Source organism: Clarias gariepinus, chromosome 5 (assembly GCF_024256425.1).
Source record: "Clarias gariepinus isolate MV-2021 ecotype Netherlands chromosome 5, CGAR_prim_01v2, whole genome shotgun sequence".
NCBI lineage: Eukaryota > Metazoa > Chordata > Actinopteri > Siluriformes > Clariidae > Clarias > Clarias gariepinus.
Genome location: NC_071104.1, coordinates 34,990,355 through 35,017,862, shown reverse-complemented (window position 1 = coordinate 35,017,862; position 27,508 = coordinate 34,990,355). Strand labels below are relative to the sequence as shown.

The following is a 27,508-nucleotide window of genomic DNA, read 5'->3' as shown; positions in this document are numbered from 1 at the left end:
AAGTGCGCGGAAGGTGTGAGATTGCATTTATTAAGTAGATTTCAATTGCACTTATTAGCGCATATTAAAAGATATAGAGCGCCGTATGTTGAGTTTTAAACTAATGATTTTTTCAAGGTCGAGTTTTTTTTATCTTATATAAGGCACTATTTCATTTACAATTCAAATGAACATAGCTTCTCTTCCCAAGGGCCGATTGAGATGAAACAAAGTCTATGTTACCTCTAGCTCGGCATAATACACCTAAAAACCTAAACCCCATTGAAATTTGTTCAGTTTTGTAATTTTACGAAATGCGTGCACAAATAAATAGACAAACAGACAAAAAATACAAAAACCATCTTGATGTGTTCAATTACTTATCTTCATCTCCCCAAATTATTTTTACCCCACATATTTGTGGATATGTGGATACATATTTTCAATGTACAAACATGTCAACTTTTTTTATCATAGGTATATATTTATAGGTATAGGTTATAATGTACACATAGCCACATACCAAATAAAACATTTGCTTTGTAGAAGTACTACTTTTTAGTGGGACACAACTTTTTGGTCAGTCAACTAAACTAAAAGCCAGGACAACAAATTTGCTTGTCCTAGGCTTATTGGGTTGGGATTTGTATGTCTTCCCTTTTACTAAGTCTGGCTATGATATCTAATTATCTTAATAATCTAACATGACTTTTAGAATATTAAAGTGTCTTGCTGAATATATTTGCAGGAGAGGTGGCTTATACCACAGGTTATTGAAAATCTAGAGAGACGAAACAACAAGGGTTTTAGTGCTGAAAACATGCTTTATTGAATCAATTATAAGACTCAAGGAGGTTGCATTCATTAGTAATTCTACAATTCTACATTAATTCAAACCAAAATATAGGGCATATAATTTCTGTTTTGCGATGTTTATTTTCACAGAAGATGTAGTCCCTGTGGTACTCTTCTTTGCCCAGTAACTGTGATGATGAGTTCTAAAACTAGTACACACACACAATGCAACAAAGCAATCCTCCAAGAGGAGGCTCTGCTTCTGCAAGGAAGTACAAGAACAGCTTCTTTTATTGGCCAGGAGATGTTAATTTTGAAAGTCCATTCAAGCAGTCCCTTGCCAGAAACAGAGCACATTAAACAATTTCGCCCAAGAAGTGCAGGCCGCTCGCACTTTGAGCATGTCTTTAAAATGGTGGTATGACATAATCAGTTTGAACACAAGACCTAGTCATGCTGCTTACATGAGGGTAAATGCATTCAGCATTCAAGGTCTTATGGTCAAGTTATAAATTAATGTGATAATCTTATCACATGTACACATACAGTGTATAGCTTTGTCTTGTAAATTTAGTAAAACTTCAACAGGGAGCCTCTCTACCTGTTGAGGCAATCTTAAGACTTCAACTTTTTGTTGAGGCACTAAGTTTAGTTCCAGGTTTAACAGGGTATTCGTTCCATGAGAAACTTTCTCCTGATAAACAATTAGTTCCATTTGTTTCAGTTAATATTGTCTTAAATAACAATTCATACATTTCCCATAACCGGTTAATTCGGCTATATACATTATGTACATGTCACAAAAATTTGACCAAAAATCCTAGTCACAATTATCCAAAATGGCACATTTTATAACAACTTTAGACTTTAGACTAGTTCGGCATAAATTAATGTCAAGTTTGATATAAAAATATTTCATATTTACAGGAACAGATATCCAGGTATTTATCAAGTAAATATCTTTTTTTCTTCTCATTCAATAAATAAAAAGGCAGATAATTCAAGAAGGGGGAAGAAAGTATCATTATTAGAATTATAGTGAACGAATTCTAATGGTGAAAGTTGCCATGTCGGACCCATGCTCATTGGAAAGTTTTAGGGTGTAAAGCCCAGCATCACTAGATTTTACTCCAGTAATTATGAGTGTGGTCAGGTCCTCTGTTGTTTCAATGTGGAACCTTCCACTCTCTGCTGCAGTTGAAAGTGTTTTTCCACCACGAGACCACTCAATGTGTGGAGAAGGCTCTCCAGAGAATGCACATGCTATCGTCAAAACCTTCCCAGGTTCAATGCTGATGTCTTCAGGGAGGGCTTCAATTTTTGGTGCTGAACCTTTGAAATAAAAATAAATCAGTTGAAAAAGCCAGTTTAAAGTACATTTAAGTCATAACAAATGTAAAGACTGTATAAATATGCTTGTAACAACACATCAAAGTATCCCCTATTAGCTCACCCTGACCACTGAGTAGCATGGCTCTTGTTGAGGATCCCTCAGCTTGTGAGTGACTTGACATCATACTACTTGAGCTCAGAGCATACATTGATTCAGAAGTCATGGAGGACATGCTGGACATTGACGTTGTTTCAAATTTCATTTCAGCCATGGTGGAGGTACTAAATGATGTTTCTTGCATAGTGCTCTCCATGTGGATGGATTTTGAGGAGAAACTCTCCTGCATACTGCTGAGAGTAGCACTCTCTTTCTTAAGCATTTCAACCCCTTCACTGTGCCTGGAGGATACTGATTCTGGAAAATAAGAAAACTTTCAATTAGTGAGTGCATTAGTGCTTTCAAGCATGGTTCTCCAAGATGTGTTAAGAAAATACTCTATTATAACAGTAAATAAAATTTACCTTTAACAGCCATGTGTGCAGATACAAATGTTGTTATTTTTGCGTAGATGGACTGGAACACTTGACCAAATAAGGAGAATGATGTTTTGGCGACAGCTCCACTCTCTGCAATTATTTCACAGTAATATTCACCCTGATCTCTCTCGGACACATCAGATATATAGAGACAGCAAGTGCCATCGGCAGATGTATGGATCTGATAACGGCTACTGTGACTAAGTTTCCTGTTATCTTTGTACCACACAACATCTTTTACAGAGCTTTCAGCAACGCAGATCATCTTCACCTTGTCTTCAAAGGCCTCTGCTTTAAGTTGCTGGAGGATTTTTGGGGGTGCCTCCTTAGAAGGAGTTGGTGATTTCGCAGTGAGTGGAGATCTAACCCTTCTTGGCTCAGGGGACTTGGTTCCTGTTGGAGATTTTACTCTTTGAGGAGAGGTGATTGGCTCTGGTGACCTTATGCCTGTAGGAGATTTAACTCGCTGTGGTGAGGTTATTAGCTCTGGTGATTTCACTCTTGGAGAAGATACTACTGGTTCAGGAGACTTTACAGTTGGCTTTACAGGGACAGGTGACTTACCAGTACCAGGCTCAGGAGACTTAACTCGTAGTGGCGATTTAACACCATCAGGTGACTTAATTCGAGGTTCAGGAGACATGACTTGAGTGGGTTCTGATGATTTCACCAAAAACTCTGGAGCCTTAACTGGTGGCTCTGGAGACTTTACTGAAGGAACTGAAGGTGTGACAGATGGTGTAGGAGATTTCACTGAAGTCCCTGGTGATTTTACAGAGGGTGATTTCACTGGCTCAGCAGATTTAACTGGGGGGGCTGGTGTAAAAGTCGCCTCTTTTGTTGGTGGCTTGTAGATGTTTAAGGTAAACTTAGCCTCTTTCCTTCCCTCTGAATTTTCTACCACTACTGTATAGCTACCTTCATCAGAGTACTCCACAGAAGTTATTTCAAATGTAGACTTGTATTGTGTTGTTGTCACATGCACACGATGGGAAGTGACAATAGTATGTTCCCCAAACATCCATGTGACGATTGGTGCAGGCTCACCATCAATATCACAGGTAAATCTTGCAGACTCACCCAGAGATACTGTTAGAGAGTGTGGTTTGGTGAGAATTTTTGCTGGTATAGTTGCTTTTACTTTCTTAGCAGTTATGCTTGCTGTAGTTGAGGACTCAACAGATTTTGCCTTATATTCAGATGATGTATGTCGTTCTGAGGATGAATATGAAGCAGATGACAGATATTCAGTTGATGCATATCTGATAGGAGATGTTGCAAGTCTTTCAGATTTATATTTTTCAATCCCAGAAACTTCATGTCTTTCAGTATACTTTGTCTTGGTTTCTTCGATCTCTATGTGTGTCCTTGAGGCAGAAGAGGCCCTGATTGATGATGTATGGTAATAGTCCGTCCTTAATACTTCAGGTACAAATGCTGTTGGAGCCTCCTCATCTTTCCGTCTTGAGGAGTATGTTGTAAATGCTCCTCTTGATACATCGAGAGTTGCATAGTCAGATGCTTCTCCCTTTGTGTTAGTACAGACAGCACGGTATGTGCCACTATCCTCTGCCTGACAATCAATAATCTGAAGGGTTAGGACACCACTCATGTCTGTAAAGTGGTATTTGCTGCACTCTTGAATTGGTTGTCCATTGTGGAACCACTGAATTTCAGCTTCTGGCCGTGATTGGACATTCAGTGTAAATTTAGTGTCTTGACCACATGGTACACGATGTGAGCGCATTCTAACTGTAATTCGTGGGGCATGGTCAAGGCTAAATGGTTGCTGTGTTACAACTTGATACTTGCGCTCAGATTTCAAAGCAGCTTTTCTTGCCTCATATCTAGACATGATGTCGAATCTTGCTGTTCTTTCAAATCTAGAGGAAGATCGCGATGATCTTCTTTCAGGAGACACTGGACTAGGGGAACGTGGCCGTGTTCTCTCAGGAGTGGGTGATCTCCTTTCAATTGTTTCAGGTTCGTATTCCACTGGTGCCCGTGATGGTCTTATCAGTTCAGAGACAGGACGCATTAATTCGATATATGTTGGAGACAGAGATCTTCTCCTTCTCAAGAAATGGGAAATGGGAGGCGGAGAACCGCTAGGTTTTCTTGTTGTGAGTTTTGTTTCCTCTGCATGTTTCACTTCAGCTTTGTGAATAATCCTAGGTGATACATGCCGTAATGCATGCAGCTCAAAACGAACAGGGCTACCACTCAGAGGAGAGGCAGAGAAGCCAAGTTCAAGTTCTTCCTCAAGCTGTTGCTTTTCTTCTTCAATTCTCTTCTTTGCCACATAATCTACAGGCTGGAGGAGCTCTTCATCTGAAAGATCGCCCAGGGAATGCCTTCTATGTCTGAATATGTCTGACTCAGGGGATGGGGAGCGCCTAGCTGGTCTTACAGTTTCCAAATCATCTAGCGTAAGCTTTGGAATACGCCACCTTGGCCTGTATTGATCAGTGATTCTGGGAAGTGGCATGACATAGAACTGTTCCCATCTAGAAAGTCGGATGCGTTTCTGTCTCTTCTGCACAACTCTCTCTGTGCGTTCAGAAATTTCATATTGATCACGGAGTTTTTTGTACCATTTCATGTCAGACAAAGCCACAAAATATTTAATATTTTTGTCTTCCTCAAGAACAGTTGGATCATGTACACGAGCTTCTGGAATTTCATAAGGCATTCTGATCCTCTTGCTTTCTTCTTTAATTCTTTTAATGTCCTTATCTTCTTTGTCAGAGATATCAAACTCACCCTGCACATTTTTGGTACTGACTGCAGGCTTATACAGTTCAGCAGCTTCTTTTAATGCCTCTTGTGCTACCGGATTAAGTGTAGTCACTTCTGCTGCTGAGTATTCTTGTGCCATTTTTAGCGTCTTCTTTATTTGGTTTTGTATGTATATCTGCTTATCTTCCTCACTCTTGAACTCCCTCCTAATGTAAGTAAGGCGTTCAACAATGAGTGTGGCCTGGCAACTTGCTGAACCAGCAGAGTTTGTTGCAGTAACTCTATAGATTCCAGAATCCTCAATTAGGGTTTCTCTAATGTGCAGGACATAATAGCCCACATCTTGTTGAACCACTTCAACTTGTGGTCTAAATTCAAGGGGCTTGCCATCTTTTTCCCATATTACAGTAGGCGGTGGTGTTCCTGACACTCTCAATTCAAAACGGGCACTTTCCCCCTCAATGCAATCAATATTTGCTAAGAGGCGTCTGAACATTGGCCTCATTGTGTCCTCAACAACAGGGTGATGTGCTACTGTTAAGCGTGCCTTACAACTGTCTTCACCAAACTTGTTATGTGCCACAACTGTATATTCACCTTCATCACTAGGCTCAACATTGTGAATCATTAGCTGATAAAGACCCTTGTCAGTTGTAAATGTATATTTTGTAGGATCAGGTTTAATTCTGTGTCCTGCTTTCAGCCAAGTAACCTGTGGCTCTGGATGAACAGTTATTGTTACACCAAAGCGGACATCCTCGCCAACATATGCTGTAGAGTTGTATAGTGGCAGAGTAAACTCAGGTGGCCTTTGGAGAAGTTTGGTTTTATCAATTCTACGCTTGGGTTTCTTGAGTGAACGTCCCAGGAAGTATTCTCGATAGGACCTCACAGTCTCAACAAACAGCTCTGCATAGGCATTGTCTTCCCTTTCTTCACTAATAACTTGGCACCTGTATAGTCCATCATCACATTCTTCAATGTCTTTCACATACATGCTTGCAACTCCATTGGCATAACTGATTTCATACTTATGACTTGCTGTTAATTTACGAGAGCCAAAGTACCATGTCACCTCTGTGGTCTTGTCATAGTTTTGAATGTTGCACATGAAACGAACATGACCACCTTCTTCAGCAGAGCCATGCATGACAGGACCTGCTCTAAACCCTTGTTCTGGATGTCCAATTTTCACTCGGCCAAATGAAACATTTCTCAGGTTTCTGTAGCCACCACCATAGGCAACACGAGCTGCTGAAATAACAGTGCTCCATTCCTTCTTGATTATAGACTGGTAATATCGTCGGTGTCTTAAGGTCTTTATGACTTTAGAGCTAATGTTTTCCATTTTCATCTTGAGCCAAGGATGTTCCAGAGCCTCGCATGCAGTCATACGATGTTTGCGTTCTTTGGTTAGCAGTCTGTCAATGAAGTCCATGCCTTCAATACTGGTGTATTTGAAGGCCTCACTATCAAATATGTATTGAGCATTGGAAATGTGTTCAATCATTTTTTGAGTTGACTCAGCAGCAAAAGGATTAAGGCCACTAAGAAGCACATATGCGAGAACTCCAACTGACCACATGTCTGTAGCAGTTGTAACACAATCACTAGTGTGGACCTCAGGTGCATAAAACTCAGGTGCTGCGAACTGAATTCTGATATTTTCTCCAGGTGTCAGCAACCTGGCTTGACCCATTTCAATAATTTTAATTGTACTGCTCTTTCTTGTAGTGTAGACAATATTTTCAGGTCTTATGTCAAAATGACCATAGTTGAGGCTATGTAGGAACTTGAGAGCCTGGCAAACTTGTCTCAGGTATAGAACAATTTCTCGTTCAGTAAGGTCGAAATTTGTTCCAAGACGTTCAAAGATGTCCATTCCTGATATGAATTCATAGATCAAAACATATTCCTCCAGGCTATCGAAGGACTCATGAAGATACATTAGGTTTTTGTGCCTTGCAATATTGAGTGTTTCAATCTCTCTTGCAACTAGCTCTCTATCAGCCCCTTTCACCTTAATGAGTTTAGCCAGGAAGGTCTTCTTAGAGCTAATTTCAACACAACGATGAACGGCACCAAAGTGTCCACATCGTGCTAGTTCCTCAGAAATTTTGTAAAGCGACGGCACATTCTTAACTTTGGAATGTGGTGCTTCTTCTTTTGTAACTTCTCTTTCTTCATCCACTTCTTCATCATAATTTCTAATAGCTAATTTGTCTTCCCTTGCTGTTACAGGTTCAGTTGGCACAGATGGGTCACTCAGACCAAATCTGTTTTCTGCAATAACACGGAACTGATATTTGGTCTTACCAAATAGGCTCATTACAGTATATTGGGATTCAGATGTCTGGCCGACACGAATCCACCTATCCCCAGATACAGGACACTTCTCTACTATGTAGCTGACAATTTCACTTCCACCATCATTTGGAGGAGTCCATGTGAGTGTAATGGTATCTCTTCCAATATCACTTACTTTAACATCCTTAGGTGGATCAGGTACATCAGCAACATCAAGTTCAACTGTCTGTTTATCAACACCAAATCTGTTTTTGGCACAAATTATATAGTATCCAGAATCTTTCCTTTGTACTCCCTTTAGGAACACAAGGGATGTAAAGGATCTTGTTACAATGACTTGATGATATGCTGTGTTATTCAGTATTTCTTGTCCCTTCTGCCATGTGATTGTAGGATCAGGTTTACCACTGATTGGAATCTTGATGGTGACCATTTCACCACGAAGAGCATGAACAGCTCCCATACCTTGTAGATGTAATGGCAAGTGAACCTTGGCAGGAACTAAAAAAGAAAATTAAACATTAATACTCTAGTTGATGATATTAGCAGTATACAGAAGAAAGGCATAACAAATTGTATTATAAAGACACATATGTAGATACAGAGCAATCATACCTTCCACATCAAGTGTTACAGTTGTAGAAATTGATCCTTCCTGATTTGTGGCTCTAATTTGGTAAACACCCACATCATTCTCATCTGCATTACTGATAACAAGTTGGTGGTAGCCTCCTTTGAATTCTTGAATTTTGAGTTTCTCACCATCTGGTAAGATTTCTTTGCCATTCTTGTACCATTTTACCAATGGATTTGGATGTCCAATGACCTTAGCAACAAAGGTTGCATTGGCTTTATATTTAACACACATATCTCTTAGTTCCTCTTTAAAGAAAGGAGCACGAGGAGCTGTGTCTGACTTTGGAACGACAGGTTCTGAAATCTCGCTCCAGTCACTTTCGCCGCCAATGTTCTCACACTTGACACGGAATTCATACTCAAAGCCTTCAATAAGTCCTTTAACAGTATAGCTTGTCTCATGAATTTCTTCAGTTGTAACAGCAATCCATTTGTTCTGTTTCTTCTCCCTCTTTTCCAGGTAGTAAGCCTTAATTTTGGCACCTCCATCACTGGATGGGGGTTTCCATGCCACAACACAGGAATCCTTTGTGAATGAAGTTACTATTGGCTGTGGTGGGATTCCAGGTTTTTCTGAAAAACAAAAGTGTGAGTATGTAAATTGCATATTTTTCTTTGTTTTGTAATGTTTTTGCATTCAGACTCAATGAAATCAATAGATTTAACTTACCATATGGACTCTTAATGATAACGACAGCAGGAATTTCCAATGACTCACTAATACCATACTGATTCTGGGCAGAAACACGGAAGTAATATCCAGCACTCTCAGTTAGATTTGGAATGCGACATGTAGTTCCGGAGACAGCTGATGACACTAGATTCCATTTCTCTCCCTCCTTCGCTTCACGCTTTTCTACAATATAGTTTGTGATCAATGAACCACCATCATCTTTAGGTGGTTTCCAACTTATAATTACAGAGTTCCTCAAGAGAGCTTCAACAATAATTGGCCCTTCAGGAACCAAAGGCTTATCTGAAATGAGAATCATGGTGTTAAACAAACATATACCTTAGATGTTCAATTTCAGTTTTGTTTCATAAAAACACACCCCTTAATATACCCCACAACACAAGTAAGTCTTTTATTTACCTCGAATTTCAACTCGTAGTACTGTATCAATTGCACCAAATTTGTTGCTCAGTTGTACCTTGTACCTGCCAGCGTTTGTCTTGCGTTGAACATTTCTAACAACCAAGTGAGTATAATGCTCTGTGTTTTCAATAACAATAGTATCTGATGGATTTAGAGGTTTCTTGCCATAAAACCACATGATTTGTGGAATTGGACGTCCAATATAGACAACATGGAGACGTAGGCTTGTTCCACAGCCTGCATAATATTTCTCTTTCAAAGGGAATCCAGGATGGAATTGGGGTGCAGCCTGCAAAAGAAGCTTGCCACTCGTTTCAATCTCACCAGCCTCATTGATGGCTCGGCAAGTGTACAGACCTTCATCTTCTTGTTCATCTGTTAAAACTGTTAGAGAATGACTTCTGCCATCAGAGCTCATTTTATATTTACGGCTCTGAGTCAGTTCCTTTCCAAATCTATACCATTTTATTTCGGGAAGAGGCCTTCCAATAATCTGGCAAGTCAGTGTTCCAGTTTCTCCTAGATTAGTGGTAGTATCTTTCATCTCTTCCTTTAGACTTGGAGCTTCCCCAACTATATACAAAAATTAAAATAAATGAAAGTAAATAAATATCTTATTTATGCATTTATGTCTACAATGAAATAATATACATGAATTATCTTTTGAACATACCACTTAGTTTGGTTTTGATGCCCATGGCAGTTCTACGTGGTCTGCTTAGTCCGGTTTCATTTTCAGCAAACACTCTAAATTCATATTCTGTTGCTTCCATGAGGCCACCCATTGTAAACTGCCTGTCCCTCGAACGCTCTTTGTTGCATTTTTTCCAGGCACTTTCACCTGCTTGTCTATACTCAATCCAATATCCAAGAATTTCTTTGCCTCCATCAAACTCTGGGCGTAGCCAGTGGATAGTGATGCAATCCTTGGTAACTGAGATGATGTCAATTTCACCTGCCTGGCTTGGTTTATCTAATAAAGTAAGGAAATTGAGTAATTAGACCTTAGACACCAACAAAATTTTTGTACATTTTCTTTTAATATGGTATCATAAATAGCATATAGTTGTATATTCAATATCATGTTCCTTACCAAATGGATCCTTGCACACAACTGGTTCAGATACAGGTCCAGGCTCACTTTGACCGATATCATTCTGAGCAATAACACGGAACTGATACTCTGCATCAGGGATTAGTCCAGTAAGAGTATACATTGTGGTTGTGATGTGAGTCTTGTTGTGACGCACCCATTTTTCAGTGGACAACTCTCTTCTTTCAATATAGTATCCAGTCACACGAGCACCACCATCATCCTTTGGTCTTGACCAAGACAGACTAACAGATGTTTTTGTGACATCCATAATTTCTGGAGGGAAACTTGGAGGCTCAGGGGGACCTTTGTAAAGAGCATAAAAGCAGTATAAATTACCTGGTTTATAATATGAGTAATAAAAAAAATAATAATTAATGTTATGTAAATGTTAAATATACGTACAGAGTGGTGTCTTTGGTATAACTGATTCATCTGATTTTAGTGATCGACTAATTCCAAACTGGTTCTCGGCTGAAACTCTGAAGTGGTACTCAACATTTTCTTTCAACCCCTTGACCACTAATGAACTGTCAACCACTCGAGCGTTCACAGTGTACCATGCTGCCTTTGGTACCTCACGTCTCTCCACAATGTAACCAAGAACATCAGAGCCACCATCATCTGAGGGTGGTCTCCAGCTCACTCTTACAGAACGAGCTTGAATATCATCAAATTCCAGTGGGCCTTCAGGTGGATCTGGGGGTCCAATAACTTTAACCTTGATGTAAACTGCTTTCTTTCCACATTTGTTCTCCAGCACAAGATCATAGGTTCCAGTGTCATCCCTGTGAGCTTCCTTAATCACCAGCTCTGTGCGTTCTTCACTGGTGGCAATCATAGCTCTGTGAGAAATATCACGGCCTTCCTTTGTCCATTTACAAGTTGGATATGGTTTTCCCTTAATTGGCACAGAAAGTCTGACAACTCCACCTTGTCTGACAATATAACCCTCGAGGTACTTCGGCTCCAGCTCATAATCAGGATATTCTGAAATATTCATGCAGATTGTTTTAGTACCAATATACACTGCCAGTCATGTAGAACAGACATGGTTTACAACACATTTTTCTATTCTTACCAAGCATTTCTGTGACTTTGACTACTCCTGGAATCTCAGCTGGTTCTCCATGTCCACCAGCATTGCATGCCATCACATGGAACCTGTACTCAGCACCTTGGGGCATATGTGTTAGTGTGTATTCACATATCTTTGTTGGAGTTGTATTACACTTGGTCCATTCAATCTGGTCAACCTTCTGCATCTCAATCAGGTAACCAGTGATAATAGCGCCTCCTTCTTCCACAGGGGGAGACCATGCCAATGACACTGATGTCCTGGTTGTATCTGTGACTCTTGGATTCAGAGGTATGCCTGGAGGTTCTGTGTGAAAAGAAACAGTGTATGTTTTATTTATTTATTTATTTATTTATTTATTTATTCCTTTTTTTATTTATATATTTTTTTAAATATTTGTCTCATAAGCTAGTACTATGTATGACTGTTCCTTTGCACATACCAATCGGATCCATCGCAATCACTGGTTTTGAGCTCAGACTTGGTTTGCCAGTGCCTCTGGAGTTCATAGCTGTCACTCTGTACTCATATTCAAGACCCTCAATTAGTCCGGTTGATCTGTATCTTGTCATTGTCACTGGATTCTTATTAATGCGCACCCATCTGTCAGATCTAGTTTCTTTACGCTCAATAATGTAGCCAGCCACTGAGGAACCACCATCATGTTCTGGTGGTTTCCAAGTGAGCGTCATACCATCATGGGACACATCAAATATTTCAGGTATGCTTGGTGCATCAGGAACAGCTGTTGAAAATAACAGAACATGTTATTAATTAGTAATACCATAAATGGTATAATATAATATAATATAATATAATATAATATAATATAATATAATATAATATAATATAATATAATATAATATAATATAATATAATATAATATAATATACACACACATGTGTGTGTGTGTGTGTGTGTGTTTATGTGTGTGTGTGTGTGTGCGCGAGCTTACTCTTGGCACTCTTGCATTCAACAACTTCAGACTGAAGGAATGCACCAATGCCGAAACGATTTGTTGCAGCTACACGGAACACATATTCTGTTCCTTCAGTCAATCTAATGAATTTGAATGTGGGTCTTGTGACAGATTCAGAAATGGTCAGCCAACCAGGGCGATGGGCATCTCGTTGCTCAACTACATAGCCACTGATATTGGCACCTCCATCTTTTTCTGGTGGCACCCAGCTGCATGTTACAGATGTGGCATCAACTTCATCAATTCTCATAGGCCCAATTGGAATGCCAGGTTTATCTGCAAATGGGGTACATTTTGTCAGTTTCGGTTACAGTGCTGCAAAAACTATGAATCCTTAGTAGAATACAAAATGGATAAGGTAGAATATTTTTCTTACCAAGAATGATGACTTTAATGATTTCTGTAGCTACTCCTACGATGTTCTTTACTTCAAGAGTATAGTCACCAGTATCATCAATAGTAGATTCACGAACTGTTAGTTTAGTGTACTTAGTTGTTGTCTCGATTTTAATATGGTCAAGCTTGTCTTTCATCTCAATGCCACCAAAGAACCATGAACAAGCTGGTGCAGGTCTTCCAGTGATAGGAATGTCAAGCACAATTGGCCTGCCAGCATGCACATTTACAACCTTTTGAGGAATGCTGGTCAAATCAATCTTTGGCATAACTGTAAAATAAAGACAATATTTGAATCATTTATAATGTGCAGTTATATTAACCTTTTTACTTAATTATGTTTAAATTAAAGTTAAATGATAAGTTAATAATAGCATACCTCTCTGTTCTTGAATAATTACAGGTGTTGTCAATTCTCTGGGCTCACTAACTCCCCTGCTGTTTACAGCTTTGATTCTGAATAAGTATTGCTCATTTTCAATTAGTGAATCAACGGTGTGCTGAAACACTGCTGCTCTTACACTAGCAACATTCATCCATCGGTCAGTTCCTGTTTTACAGGCTTCAATAACATAACCAGTAATTCTGCTGCCACCATCGTAAAACGGTTTCTCCCATCCAAGCATGACAGTGGACTTTGTAACATCAATGATGTGTAAATCTTGAGGAACAGATGGAATGTCGCATACCAGCACTGAATCTGTGGTTTCACAGGGTTCGCCAATACCATATATGTTTTCAGGCAATACTCTAAAGAAGTATAGTGTTCCTTCCTCTAATCCAGTGATTCTGTACAATGTTTTCTTGCATTCCATTGTCACTGTTTTATACGATTTCATTGATGCTTCACGTTTTTCAATAATGTAGTTATTGATCGGAGCCCCTCCATCAACAGTAGGGACATCCCATGTAATGACAACTGATTCTTTAGTGTAATCCTTGACCTTGACTGTTGCACATGGACCAGGGGAATCTGGAATTGAGAGGAATAATTGTAAAAGTTAAAAAAAACTAACAAAACAATTAGGAGACAAACAAGTAAACAAACACTGTTGTGTTCTTACCATATATCTTGACAAGAATGGTAATTGTCTTCTTGCCAGAAGGATTTTCAGCCTCAATTGTGTATTTTCCAGCATCATATCGGTGCACCTTCTCAACTATTAAAGTTGTAGTGCTCTCTGTTGTTTCAGTGTATCCCCGTGACTGAAGGTCTATGCCAGACTTTCTCCAAGTAACAACTGGCAATGGTCTTCCATGTATATTTGCCTTTAGACGTAAAGTGCTGCCAGCTCTCAGGCAAACTGTTTTCTTCAGTTCTTCAGTTAGTTCAATATCAGGAATTTCTGAGAAGAGTACATTTTAGTGAATTTACTGATCCAAAACACTAAATGTCAGTTTCAACAGTCTGTTTATTATAAAAAGAAAATCTTTAAATATTGTTTGAGGGCAGTATTTGCAGTTGATTAACGATATGCAGACTTCTAAAAGTTAAATCATTATAAACATAGGAAAAGTCATGCTATTCCAGAGATACTGTATGCTATAAACCTGCTACAGTTAATTTTATTTTCTGAATGCGCCATTAAGTAGAACTGTTTTTTTTTCAATACTGTTTAGATCACCTCCTTTAAAAGCAAACATCTGTCATTGAGCCTGAAAGAGATCATGAATAAAAAAAACTGAAAAAAAAAGTAATTTTATATAGAATTATTGTAATCAATAATACCAATACTAACAATAGTAGTAAATGCAATAATTATGATTTTTTTTGTATGGGCCAGCAGCTACTCGTGACTGCAACTAAATATAGTCACATATTACTAAGTAAAGTAATATAAAATAATGAAGTATTTGTTTTTTTAGTAATTAGATGTGCTCTCTAACAAAAATGTATTAATACCATAAATTGTAAAATGAGCATTTATTTTCCACACTTTCAATTCACATTAAGGTAACTAACTATTGCATATTGTCAACACTAACCCTTAGTTGGAATATGGGATTCAATGTTGCGTCTGGTCTGTTTGCCTGGGTTCCCTAGTTTCCTCGCACATTTCAAAGAAATGTATTAAAGGTTGATTGCTGGTTCCAAATTGCCCATTGGGTATAACTGGGAGTGTGAGTGTGTTAGTGAACTTGTGCCCTGCAATTGATGGGTATCTCCTGCCTTGCCCCCTAGTAAGTTCCCTGGGATAGGGTCCAGTATCCCGTACACAGGAAAAGTGGCAAGGAAAATGGGTGTATGTGTGGATGGATATGCCATTCCAATTGCATTCCTCTCATGTAACGTCTGAATTAAGACTTTGTCATATAATATATACTGAATACTGCTGTAATATGCTGAATACTGATTGTGCAGCTAAAGTCTATATACAGCTCTAAACAGTCTCGTCAGTATTTTTGTGCTAATCATTTCACATTTGTCCTCAATATTAACATGATGTATGGTAGACCTAGCAAAAACTTACCAACTTTTTCTATGGGTGCAGTCTCTATACTTCCTTCACTGAACTCTCCAGTGCCCACTGCGTTCACTGCAGCCACTCTAAACCTGTACTTCTTGGTGCTTGTTAAGCCAGCTGCAGTATATTCAGTAGAATTCAGGATCTTCTGAGTGGCTCTATACCACTGTTCAGTTCCCTCTTCTAGAATCTCAACAACATAACCTGTAACATCTGAGCCCCCATCATACATAGGTCTGGTCCATGTCATAGTAATGCTGTGCTTGGTAGTATCTACTATGCGTGGAGTTGATGGAGGAGCAGGGGTATCTGTAATATTAAAGGGGGAAAACAGTCATTTCACAATTGAAATAATATTGATGAGAATCTTAATAATGAACTATATATGGCATAATAATATGGTTAGGCAACATTAGTTATAGTGACTCACATGTTGGATCTCTGCAAAAAGCATATTCAGAGGCTTCACTTGGTAAGCTTGAACCAGCAGAATTGACAGCTGCAACTCGGAATTGGTATTCACTTCCCTCTAATAAACCTGTTATCTTGAGTCTTGTGTCATAGATTGTGTATGTCTTATTTACTCTGGTCCATCTCATACTGCTCTTCTCACGTTTATCCACAAGGAAATTTTTGATTTCACTACCACCATCATTCTCTGGTTTTAGCCACTCAATAATGACATGTTGCTTTCCGACAGCTGTAATTTCTGGTGCTCCAGGAGGTGTTGGAACAGCTGAAAAAGGCAAGAATATTTACAAATTTTTGTTTTTGAATTCAGTAAATCTGTAAATTACTCCAAACTATACAAAGTACTTACTATAAGCATTTCTTGCAATAACTGGTTCAGACTCCAGCGGTACTCCAGCTCCATATTTGTTAACCCCTCTGACACGGAATATATATTCATTGTTCTTAATTAGTTTTGTACTGACACAAGAAAGGGTCTTGCATTCAGTTTCCATGACAACCCAGTTGAGCCTACTGGTCTCGCGTCTCTCAACAATGTAGTGTGTGATAGAAGCTCCCCCATCCTCAAGAGGTATCTTCCAAGAAACTGTGCATTTTTCTTCTGTTACCCTGCTGATTGTGATTTTATCATCTGGAGGACCTGGGGTATCTGGGATGGAAAAGTAATTTCACATTATCAGCAAGGTATTTAATATTTAGATTTTAGTGAGACATGTTTTAATTTAATATTTGCTTACCAAGAACTTTAACAAGGACAGCTGCAGTTTTGGTTCCACTGGCATTCTTAACTGTCAATATATATTTTCCAGTATCATTCCTGTTACATGATTTGATGATTGCCATGGCTCTTGTGCTTGTGTATGTCAATGAGTACTTGTCACCAAGCTCCAACTCCTTATTATCCTTAGACCACCATACTTTTGGTTCAGGTTTACCACCAACTGCAGCATCCAGAACAAGATCTGATCCAGCTCTAATAGTTACTGTCTCACCAATAAGTTTGCTGTCCAATTCAGCCTTTGGTGGTGCTGAAAGAAATACATAGCAAGTATTAGATTAATACCAACTTAATATACCCAGCCAAATATTTGTCAGGAATTTATCTTACTGTATTCATCTTTGCATGTAATAGGGCCTGTTGATTCTGATGGAATACTGTGGACTCCTGCACAATTTTTAGCAATGACACGGAATTCATAAAGTGCTCCCTCTTCAAGTGATGATACAGTGAAGAAATTGTCTGTGATAGTAGTGTAGTTGCACTTCAACCAACGATCTTCTTCATCATCAGTGGAAGCCTTACGTTCAACTATATATCCAACAAGTTTGCTGCCACCATCATTAAATGGTACAGACCATTTAATAGAAACTGAAGATCTTGTGATGTCATACACTTCTGGTTTGCCAGGTGGATCTAAAATAAAATGGATCAACCTGTAAGCACTATGTTCCTAATAAACAACAATCAAGGAAACTAAAAAAAAAAAAAAACAATACATACCAACTGGATTCAAAGCTAAGACTGGTCTTGAAGCTTCACTGGCTTTGCTTAGACCAGCTATGTTCATGGCGTATACACGGAACTGATATTCAAGACCTTCAATAAGATTGGAGACCTTATAATGACACTCAATACATGGGAGTTTATTTTCCCGTGTCCATAAAATGGTATTGCGCTCCTTCTTCTCGATCCAATATCCAGTGACCTTGCTTCCACCATCATGATATGGAACATCCCATTTAATGGAAATGGCATTAGCAGATACTAATATCACATCTGGACGTGTAGGTGGGCTTGGTGGTACTGGAAGATGAAACAATGATTATAATTTATGAAATGCTACAGGATATTTAATAGAAAATCAAAGAAATGTACTTATACTTACTAAATGGATGTTCTGCCACAATAGCTTGAGACTCTATTGGCTTGCTAACACCAAACTTGTTTTCTGCACAGACACGGAATGTGTACTCCATGTATTTTGTCAAGTGGGTGACTTTAATGGTTGGTCGTTGCACACTTGAGTTCACAACCTGCCATGAAGTTTGACCAGATTCGCGTTTCTCAACTATATAGTTAGTAACATCTGATCCACCATCATCTGTAGGCTCAGTCCAGGTCAACACACAGGATTCTGATGTTATTCCTGAGATTTCTATTGGGCCAGTGGGTGGGCTTGGTCTGCCAAAGACAATTACATTAATACTGAAGGTCTTTGCTCCAGCTGCATTCTCTAGGGTAAGGTAGTATTTTCCACTGTCCCCTCTCTTGGCATCCTTAACCAGTAGGGTGGTTTTCACATTAGAAGTCTTGATAGAAACTCTCTCTGTCTCCTTTAGTTTTATCTCCTCAAGCTTCCATGTTACTTTTGGAGCTGGTCTGCCACTAATGGGAATATCAATAGTAAAGGAACTGCCAGTCTTACAGGTAATAACTTGTTTGATAATGTCACTAAGATCTGCAGTTGGCTCAATGCGAGGTTCTTTGATGATAACAGAGGTCAGTGCATCTCTGGGATAACTAATTCCAGTATCATTTTGTGCTTTGACCCGGAATTCATATTCTGTGTTCTCAACCAAGCCCTCCAGGACCATCTTCAAAGATTTTGTTTGACCACCAACAACCCAGTGATCAGAACCTTTCTTTCTGGTCTCAACAATGTATCCTGTGATGCGACTTCCACCATCATGCTCAGGCTTCATCCATACTAAGGTAGCTGTAGAAGATGTAGTGTCAATAATGTCCAGCCTCTTGGGCGATGCAGGCTCCTCAGTGGCAATAATAGGTTCTGACATTTCATAAGGCTCACCTATACCATACTGATTTTCAGCTATGACCCTGAAGAAATATGCTATACCAACCTCAAGATTGGTCACTCTGAGAATTTGGCGTGTGCACATGGGACTGACCTCTTGCCAGCTTAAACGACTTGCCTCACGTTTTTCAATAATATAATGATGAATACGAGCACCTCCATCACTGGATGGAGCATCCCACATGAGAGTTAATGCTCCTCTTGTTACATCCTTGAATGAAATAGGACCCGGAGGCCCAGGTGTGTCCAACACTTTTACTGTTAATGTAATGGATTTACGACCACTGTTGTTCTCAAGTGAAAGTGTATATTTGCCAGCATCATTTCTGGTACAGTTTTCCATTGTTAATGTGCTGCAGGTATCTGTAGTATTAATATCCACCATTACACCAATTTCTCCATCTGCTTTTGACCATGTAGCCAGGGGTGTAGGTTTTCCACGGAAAGGAACACTAAGAGTAACCGTTCCTCCATTTTTCACAATATGTGTCTGTTTGAAATCTGCATCAATGTCAATCTCTGGTGATGTCAGTCTGTCAACTGCCTGTACTGCATTTGGAATCTCAGATGGCTCACCCTTTCCTGAACCATTAACAGCACACACACGCAATTTGTATTCTTCACCTGGTTCTAAATCAGTAACTGTGTATGTTGTATGGATACAAGTCTGGTTATTGACTCTGTGCCATTCTTCAAGGCTTGCTTTGCACATCTCAATAATGTAACCAATGATCTCCAAACCACCATCAAAGACTGGTTTGGTCCATTCCAGGGTCACAGACGTCTTTGTTGAGTCAGTGACTCTTACTACAGTTGGTGCGCTTGGTGCACTTGTAGGTTCTCTGCACTTAAAGAGTCTTGATATTCCACTTGGTGGCCCTACACCAGCCCCATTTTCAGCCATAACACGGAATTCATATTCATTTCCTTCAGTCAAGTTTGTAACTCTGTGTCTGAGCTCCGTAATTGGTCTTTTTGCTGAAACCTTTACCCACTGTAAGCTTTTCTTTTCTCTTCTTTCAAGGATGTAGTGCTTTATTTCATTGCCACCATCATGTCTTGGTCTTGTCCAGCAGAGTGTAAGACTGTTTCCTGTCACATGAGTGCAGTCAGGTGTTCCTGGTGCATCTGGTACAGCTATTTAAAAAAACACACACACACACACACAATTTATTTTACAGATCTGCTTAAATATTTTTGACCAAATTTAATAAAAAAAATTAATTATCACTTACTGTACTGCATTTTTGCAACAATTGGATCTGATTCAAGTGTTTTGCCAACACCGAAACTGTTGACGGCAGAAACCCGGAACTGATACTCATTGCCCTTGATCAACTTGGTGGCATTGAAAGAGCAGGCTTCACACTTGGATGTAACAAGAGCCCAAGAAATGCGGGAAGTCTCACGCTTTTCAATCACATAATGAGTGATAGCTGCACAGCCATCATTTTCTGGGGGGCTCCACCAAAGAGTTGCCTTCTCAGCAGAGATATTTGTGAAGCGAAGTGGCCCTTCAGGTGGTCCAGGAGTATCTGAATCAAACACAGACAGCTATACTTTAAAGTATTTAAACTCAGTCTACTAATGTAAACAAAATTATAATTTTCTAACATACCTTGTACTCTCACAAGAACATCTTCCTTTGCTGTTCCAGAGCTGTTTTTGGCTTCAACAGTGTAGATTCCACGGTCATTACGATCAGCATCTCTAATGAACAGTGAGCTTGATCCAATATTGGTTGTGATATCAACAAGCATTTTGTCAAGCTGTCTCCCATCCTTATACCATGTAACCTGAGGCACAGGACGCCCACTAATATTGCAACTAAGTTTGATGTTTTCCCCAGCCTTGATTGTCAGAGTCTTTTCAGCACCAAATTGAATATCAGGGATAACTGAAATATAATACAATATATTGCATTAATCTGTGTACATGGAAAAACATATAGACCAAGAAATGAAATCTATTTAGGTTCGTTTTACAAGAAAATTGAAATGTGATTTTTCTCTTAAATGTATAAAAGCATTGTTTTTAGAAACTAGAACTATTTTTGTCTTTTAACAATCACCACACATATGTAAAAACCCTTTATATTTGGTTACCATTACCATTTTTGGATATAAGAGAATGAAGATTGTTGACCTACGCATTTGACAGTCCAAAATGTACAAGCATTTAAAAATGCCATAATGAAAAAGCTTCTGAAGTTTGGTAAAGTTTCCAATGTACAAAAATACTAAATGGAGGTTTGTTATGGAAGCTAAAAAAGCTTTGATCAATTCAGTTTTAGAACTCTAGTTTAATTCTTAAACATATACATAAACACCACTATCATAATAATATATCATCATAATTTTTTAAAGGCTTGTACAGGAGCAGCCCTTCCTTATAGATTAATGTTTTAGTTTCCTACTAAGGGTGCCAAGACTTCTGGAATGTGTTTTTCTTATCTGAAAATAATATACATACCACTTTCATCCTTGGTCATGATGTAGCCAGAAGATTGTGATGGTGGACTGACTGTTCCAACAGCATTTCGGGCAATTACTCTGAATTCAAAGCGGTCACCGCAAGCAAGTCCTGTTACTGTAAACTGGCATTCACTGATATCAATAAAATTGCATCTCAGCCAGCGCCCCCTTCCTTGGCGCCTTTCAACACTGTATGCCACAATCCTACTACCTCCATCACGTTTAGGTGGCTGCCACTGAAGTGTGACAGAATCTCTTGTAACATCAATACAGTTGGGTGTGCCAGGGGGATCTAAATGTGTGAAGTAGATAAGAATTTTTGATTAAGTTTGACATTTCACAAGTTTGACTTCATTTACTCATGAAAGTTGTTTGCAATTATGAAAAATAAAACTCACCAACAGGAGAAATAGCAAGTTTGTGCTTGCTTTGCTCACTGACTGGACTCATGCCAGCATTATTCTGAGCATACACTCTGAATGAATATTCCAGACCTTCAATGAGACCAATGGCACGGTACTCTCTTCCAGAGATTACACTGGAATTCACTTTCATCCAAAGGAGGCTGTTCCTGTCTTTCTTTTCAAGATGGTAACCAGTAATTGGAGAACCACCATCAAAGCTTGGTGCATCCCATGAAACAGTCATGCCATCACTTGTAACATTAAATACAACAGGTTTTCCGGGTGGGCCTGGTGGCTTATACTGGTGTTGGGCAACAACAAGCACGGAGTTGAGAGAATCGCTTACTCCATATTTGTTCTCTGCACGCACCCTAAATTGGTATTCAGTACCCTTAACCAGATTGGGTATTTTAAATGTGGTCCTGACCACACTTGAACAAACAATTTTCCAAGCTGCTTGAGAAGCCTCTCTTTTTTCCACACTGTAACAGGTGATTTCTCCTCCACCATCTTCCTGTGGCTCATCCCATGAGATAATAACGCTCTGTGCTTTGATTTCATCAAAACGGATCGGGCCCACTGGTGCAGAGGGTGGCCCAAGAGTGATGACATTAATGTCAAAGAAGTTCTTGACAAGTCTGTTGTCTAGAACCAGAGTATATTTTCCTGCATTCTCCTTTCTTGCATTTCTCACAGTTAGACAAGCCTTATTCTCTGATAGTCTGAAGCGAACCTGTTCACTTTCCTTCAGTGGAACATCATCTTTCATCCACTGAATTGCAGGTTTGGGTTTACCCTTGTATGGCAGTTCAATGTTCACTTTTTCTCCAACTCTGACACTTAATTCACCATTAGGATAGTCAGTAAGGGTTGCTTCAGGTGGTATTAAGAATTCCTTTACAGTTATGGGTCCAATTTGAGAAAAGTCACTGCAACCCTTCTCATTCTTGGCATACACTTTGAAGAAAATCTCTGAGAGTTCGTTAAGATTTGTAACCTCATACTTGCAAGATCTACATGTACCAGCAAGGTTCCATTTTACAGCATCATCTGTCCTCTTTTCAATTATGTACTCAGAAATATGGCTACCACCATCATGATCGGGCTTTGTCCATGCCAGAGTTACAGATGTATTCGTTGAGTCAACCAGGATAAGATTCTTAACAGGACCAGGAGTTTCAGTTGCTCTAACAGGTTCCTTGGTCTCACACGTATCACCAATTCCATTTTCGTTTTCAGCAGACACACGGAAGAAATAGGCAATCTCTTCTGATAGGCCTTCAACCTTGTATGATGTGTTGGCACATTCTGTTGTAACTATAGAGTAAGCCTTGAGTTTAGCATCCTTCTTCTCAATGATGTAATTTGTAATTGGAGAGCCACCATCAATATGAGGGGGGTCCCAGCTTAGAGTGAGTTTACCACGGGTGACATTTTTCACTACCAACTTACTACAAGCAGATGGTGAATCTAATACCTTCAAAGAGATAGTAATGTTCTTTGGTTCACCAACTCCATTTTCAATCTCAAGGAGATATTTGCCTGAATCGTCGCGAGTGACCTTCGGAATGATAAGTGTTGTTGAATAGTCTGTGTTATTAATTGTGTATTTTGCATCTCCACCGATATTTTTATCTCCTCTTCGCCATGTGACATTTGGTGCAGGTCTGCCTTTTAGAGGAACCATAATTTCCACGTCTCGTCCTGCCTTTGCTGTATATTGAGTTGACATTGGAATATCAAGGTCAACATCAGCCTCCTCTGTAGGGAGAAAATACATAACTAATAAGACCAACCAAGCATGAAAATCATTTATGGAAATTCAGTTTTTTATGAACACAGAAAAAAACACAAACCCAGGATATCCTTAGCTTGTACTGGCTGAATCATTTCAATTGGCCGTCCAGCTCCAGCACAGTTAACAGCAGAGGTACGGAAGTAATAGTACACTCCAGGTTTTAAATGGGACACCACATACTCTGTGGTTCTTACTTCACCCTTGGAGCTAATATTAACCCACTCCATTTCATCAGCTGTCCTCTGCTCAACTATGTAGCTTGTAATTTCACTGCCACCATCATACACAGGCTTCACCCATCCAAGTGTTATTGAAGTCTTAGTTGAATCAACAACTTTAAGTTTTGTAGGCTCACTTGGTGGATCTGAAAAACGTAAAGGAATATGCTGTGTAACCATTTTTTAATGAACATATTTTGCTGAAAAAAACATTATAATGTGCCATGAATACAGTAAGTCCCCGAATTACGAACAAGTTCTGTTTCGGGAGCATGGTCGAAAGTCAGATTCGTTTGTAAGTTTGACAAAGTGAGTCTTATACACCTTTTACACGAAAATACAATGTGAAGCATCAAAAAAAGAAACACACAGGTTTGAGGTTTTGGTTCTGCATTATATTCATGCTAGACTGCACCTCCAAATCACAAGGAGAACCCTGGTGATGCAGTGGGGTCGGCTGACTTCATTTAATGGGAACCCGGGAAGACATTGGGGGGAGGATAACGCTACAATGCTCCATTTTGTCTTATAGCTGTATTGAACTGTGAACTCTGTCTCATTAAGGAATTTACGAAATTAGGATTATCCACCAACAGGACAACCATTTTATATCATCGTGCTCCAAGACTGATGCATTAGAACTGGTAAGGCTGACTCATTTCTCCTGCACCCAAAAAACGCTCACACATACAATATACAAAACTTTGGACATATATCTACTTACACACTGAAAATATTGTATATAATTGTAAATATGGGTATCTGGTGCGCTGCAGTGTCTATTTTTTGTACAATACACGTGAGCTACTTCTGCAATTTGTTCGCATCTACAAATGTTCTTAGATCTGCGGCCCATTCATATCTGTAGAAATTCATAACTCAAATGTTCGGTCAGGGACTTACTGTATAAGCATTTTTACATGAGATTTTTGAATATCATAACATAAAACTAGTAAAAATAATCTTACCAATGGGATCATATGCTTTATAGAAGATGGATGCATCAGAGTATTGACCTGCACCCGCTTTATTAATTGCACAAACACGATACTGATATTCATTTCCCTCTGTGAGATTACTGACTTTTTGCCTGGTATCACGAATTGGATCTTTGATGACCTTGAACCACTGGAGGCTCTTTTTTTCACGCTTCTCCAGATAATATCCATCAATATCACTGCCACCATCTAGACTTGGTCTTTCCCATATCACAGTCATTGTTGATTTGGTAATCATGGTCACCTGAGGTTTGGAAGGTTTGCTAGGTGGTACTGCATAAAACAAAATAAGAACAGTGGGATTATTTTACACATGAGACAAAAGATTTGTAACAATGGTAAACAAGGATTGAGCAAACTGCTTTACCAAATGAGTTCTGTGCAATGACAGGCTCAGATTCTAAAGGCTCTCCAACTCCATATTTGTTCACCCCACGAACACGGAGGATGTACTCATTTCCTTTGATCAGCCTTGAAACAGAGACAATGCAGTCCTCCAGTTTCTCAGATATTATAGACCACATGATTCTGCTACTTTCACGTTTCTCCACAATATAATGGGTAACCATTGCACCACCCTCATCAGCTGGAGGATTCCACATGATAGTTATACTATCTGCTGTGATTTTCTTGAACTGAATCTCTCCCGCAGGGGGGCCAGGTTTATCTAAGAGTAATGAACACATATTTATTACAGAAAATAAGCCATAAATATAAATAATAATTTTTAACAGACAATACTTTTTAGCATACCTTGAATAAGTACTCTGATAGCAGCATATGCTGAACCCAAAGAGTTCTTGATCTTGAGTTCGTATGTTCCAGTGTTTATGCGTGTAGCATCCTTTATTGAGATGCAGGCAGAATCAGTGGTGTTTGAAATCATCAACTGAGCTTCAGATTCCAGCTCCCTTCCATCTTTGTACCATTCAATTGTTGGCTGAGGTTTAGCAATAATGCCAACTTTAAGTTGGACATTTTCTCCTGCTCTGTATTTTACAACATCCAGGTATTCATGAGGGAGTTCAATTTCAGGAGCACCAAAGGTATCCACACATGTAACTGGCCCAACAGCAGCCGATGGGTTACTAACAGAGCCAACTGCATTCTTGGCTAAGACTCTAAATTCATAGGATTCATTTTGCATGAGGCCTGATACAGTAAATTTAGTGTCAGAAATATTTGATAGATTAGCTTTGAACCATTTGCCTTTTGGACCATCTTTCTTCTCAATTATATATCCTGTAAATTTGCTTCCACCATCGTAGGAAGGTTTACTCCATGCAAGACTTATTGAACTCTTAGTTATATCAGTGACATGGACATCAGTTGGTGGTTCTGGAAAACAGTACCATAATAAAAACATGATTACCTTTAGGCAGACTCTACATTTTTTCTCAATAATAAATTACATTTTGTAATATTCTTACCACAAGCATCAATTGCCAGTACCGCATCTGAGATTTTGCTGACAGGACCAATGCCAGCAGCATTTTCTGCTGCAACTTTGAACTCATATATAAGGCCTGGATTGATGTTAGTCACTTTGAAATGTGTGGCACGGATAACAGTTTTGTTGAATTTCTTCCACAAAATACTGTTTTTGTCTTTCATATGAAGGTGATATCCAAATATATGACTTCCTCCATCAGATGATGGTTCTTTCCAGTTCACAGTAATACTTTCTCTAGTGACAGCAGATACCCATGGTGTTGAAGGAGCCTCTGGAATGGCTGAAACAAAGAAAAAGCAATGTTATTGATTCCTCTGATTAAAACAAAGCAAAAATAAACAATGCTGGCACAAAAGGTATGTTACTTACTATATGGCAGACTGACTGTGACAGTTGGAGAATCAATGTGATCACCGATGCCAAAGCGATTTTCAGCCCTAATTCTGAATTGATACTCAAGTCCAGTAGTTAGCTTCAAAATCTTAATTGTGCATCTTGCGACTGCAGATGAAACTTCAACCCAGTTTGCTGTTGTTGTTTCACGTTTTAGGACGATATAGTTGGTGATTGGACTGCCACCATCATATGCAGGAGGAAGCCATTTCAGACTTACACTGTCCTCTGTTATATCACACATCTCAACTGGACCAACAGGGGGACTTGGTCTGTCCAGGACAACAATATTGATAAAAGACTTGGTGGTTCCACTTGAGTTTGAGGCTGTAATGTCATATCTGCCTGCATCATGAGCAACACTGTCACGTAGGGTAATAATGAGGCAGTCAGTTGCTACTTCAGAATTGAACCTCATGGTTGATTTCAGAACCTGATCATCCTTTGAGAGTAATACTTTTGGTAAAGGTTTGCCAGTAAGAGGAATCTCTACTTTAAGATTTGAACCTGCCTTTACATATGCTGTATTATGTTGAAAGTTTTTCATGTTAATTTCCGGTGCCTCTGTTGATAAAAGAAAGCAAAAACATTAGGTTACTTATTATAAGTAATGAAATTATATACAAAATGTAAGCTACACTAACATATCAAGTACAAATAGAATTAATTACTTACCTAGTTGATCTTTAACAACAACAGGCAGAACCATGTCTTTAGGGTCACTAAATCCAGCATGATTTTCAGCACGGACTCTAAAGTAGTATTCACCATTCTCTCTTAACCCATGAACAACAAACTGAGTCGATTTGGTGACACCACATTTTATCCATTTCTGTTGACCTTTCTCGAGAGCATCCACCTGATAATTGGTAATTCTACTACCTCCATCATGCTCAGGCTTACTCCAAGCTAATGAGACTGTATCTTTTGTAACATCAGTTACTCCAAGCTTTGCTGGGGCACTTGGTTTTTCTGAAATAAATGTTTGTGCAAGAGTTAGTTACATCAGCCTTAAATACATCAAAATCCAAACACAAACCAATTATAGTCA

At 39.0% G+C, this 27,508-nt stretch overlaps 1 protein-coding gene across 1 annotated transcript in view; it reads right to left on the bottom strand.

Moving 5' to 3' along the window:
• Positions 1-783: 783 nt before the first annotated feature.
• The window catches only part of ttn.2 (titin, tandem duplicate 2), a 178,002-nt gene continuing 151,277 nt past the window's right edge, over positions 784-27,508 (bottom strand). The window contains exons 197-229 of the mRNA XM_053495993.1: positions 27,133-27,429; positions 26,434-27,021; positions 26,042-26,344; positions 25,365-25,949; positions 24,979-25,278; positions 24,582-24,884; positions 23,454-23,759; positions 21,592-23,358; positions 21,192-21,485; positions 20,338-20,616; positions 19,955-20,254; positions 17,790-19,856; positions 17,405-17,707; positions 17,012-17,317; positions 16,641-16,931; positions 16,253-16,552; positions 15,863-16,168; positions 15,439-15,741; positions 14,032-14,313; positions 13,347-13,940; positions 12,948-13,238; positions 12,548-12,847; positions 12,035-12,337; positions 11,596-11,898; positions 10,920-11,504; positions 10,515-10,820; positions 10,095-10,394; positions 9,419-9,994; positions 8,996-9,301; positions 8,305-8,898; positions 2,629-8,190; positions 2,228-2,521; positions 784-2,106 (exon numbers count right to left, since the gene is read on the bottom strand). Of these exons, the coding sequence (XP_053351968.1) occupies positions 1,808-2,106; positions 2,228-2,521; positions 2,629-8,190; positions 8,305-8,898; positions 8,996-9,301; positions 9,419-9,994; positions 10,095-10,394; positions 10,515-10,820; positions 10,920-11,504; positions 11,596-11,898; positions 12,035-12,337; positions 12,548-12,847; positions 12,948-13,238; positions 13,347-13,940; positions 14,032-14,313; positions 15,439-15,741; positions 15,863-16,168; positions 16,253-16,552; positions 16,641-16,931; positions 17,012-17,317; positions 17,405-17,707; positions 17,790-19,856; positions 19,955-20,254; positions 20,338-20,616; positions 21,192-21,485; positions 21,592-23,358; positions 23,454-23,759; positions 24,582-24,884; positions 24,979-25,278; positions 25,365-25,949; positions 26,042-26,344; positions 26,434-27,021; positions 27,133-27,429 (20,093 nt within the window). The 3' untranslated portion in view covers positions 784-1,807. The remainder of the gene's footprint in view (positions 2,107-2,227; positions 2,522-2,628; positions 8,191-8,304; positions 8,899-8,995; positions 9,302-9,418; positions 9,995-10,094; positions 10,395-10,514; positions 10,821-10,919; positions 11,505-11,595; positions 11,899-12,034; positions 12,338-12,547; positions 12,848-12,947; positions 13,239-13,346; positions 13,941-14,031; positions 14,314-15,438; positions 15,742-15,862; positions 16,169-16,252; positions 16,553-16,640; positions 16,932-17,011; positions 17,318-17,404; positions 17,708-17,789; positions 19,857-19,954; positions 20,255-20,337; positions 20,617-21,191; positions 21,486-21,591; positions 23,359-23,453; positions 23,760-24,581; positions 24,885-24,978; positions 25,279-25,364; positions 25,950-26,041; positions 26,345-26,433; positions 27,022-27,132; positions 27,430-27,508) is intronic.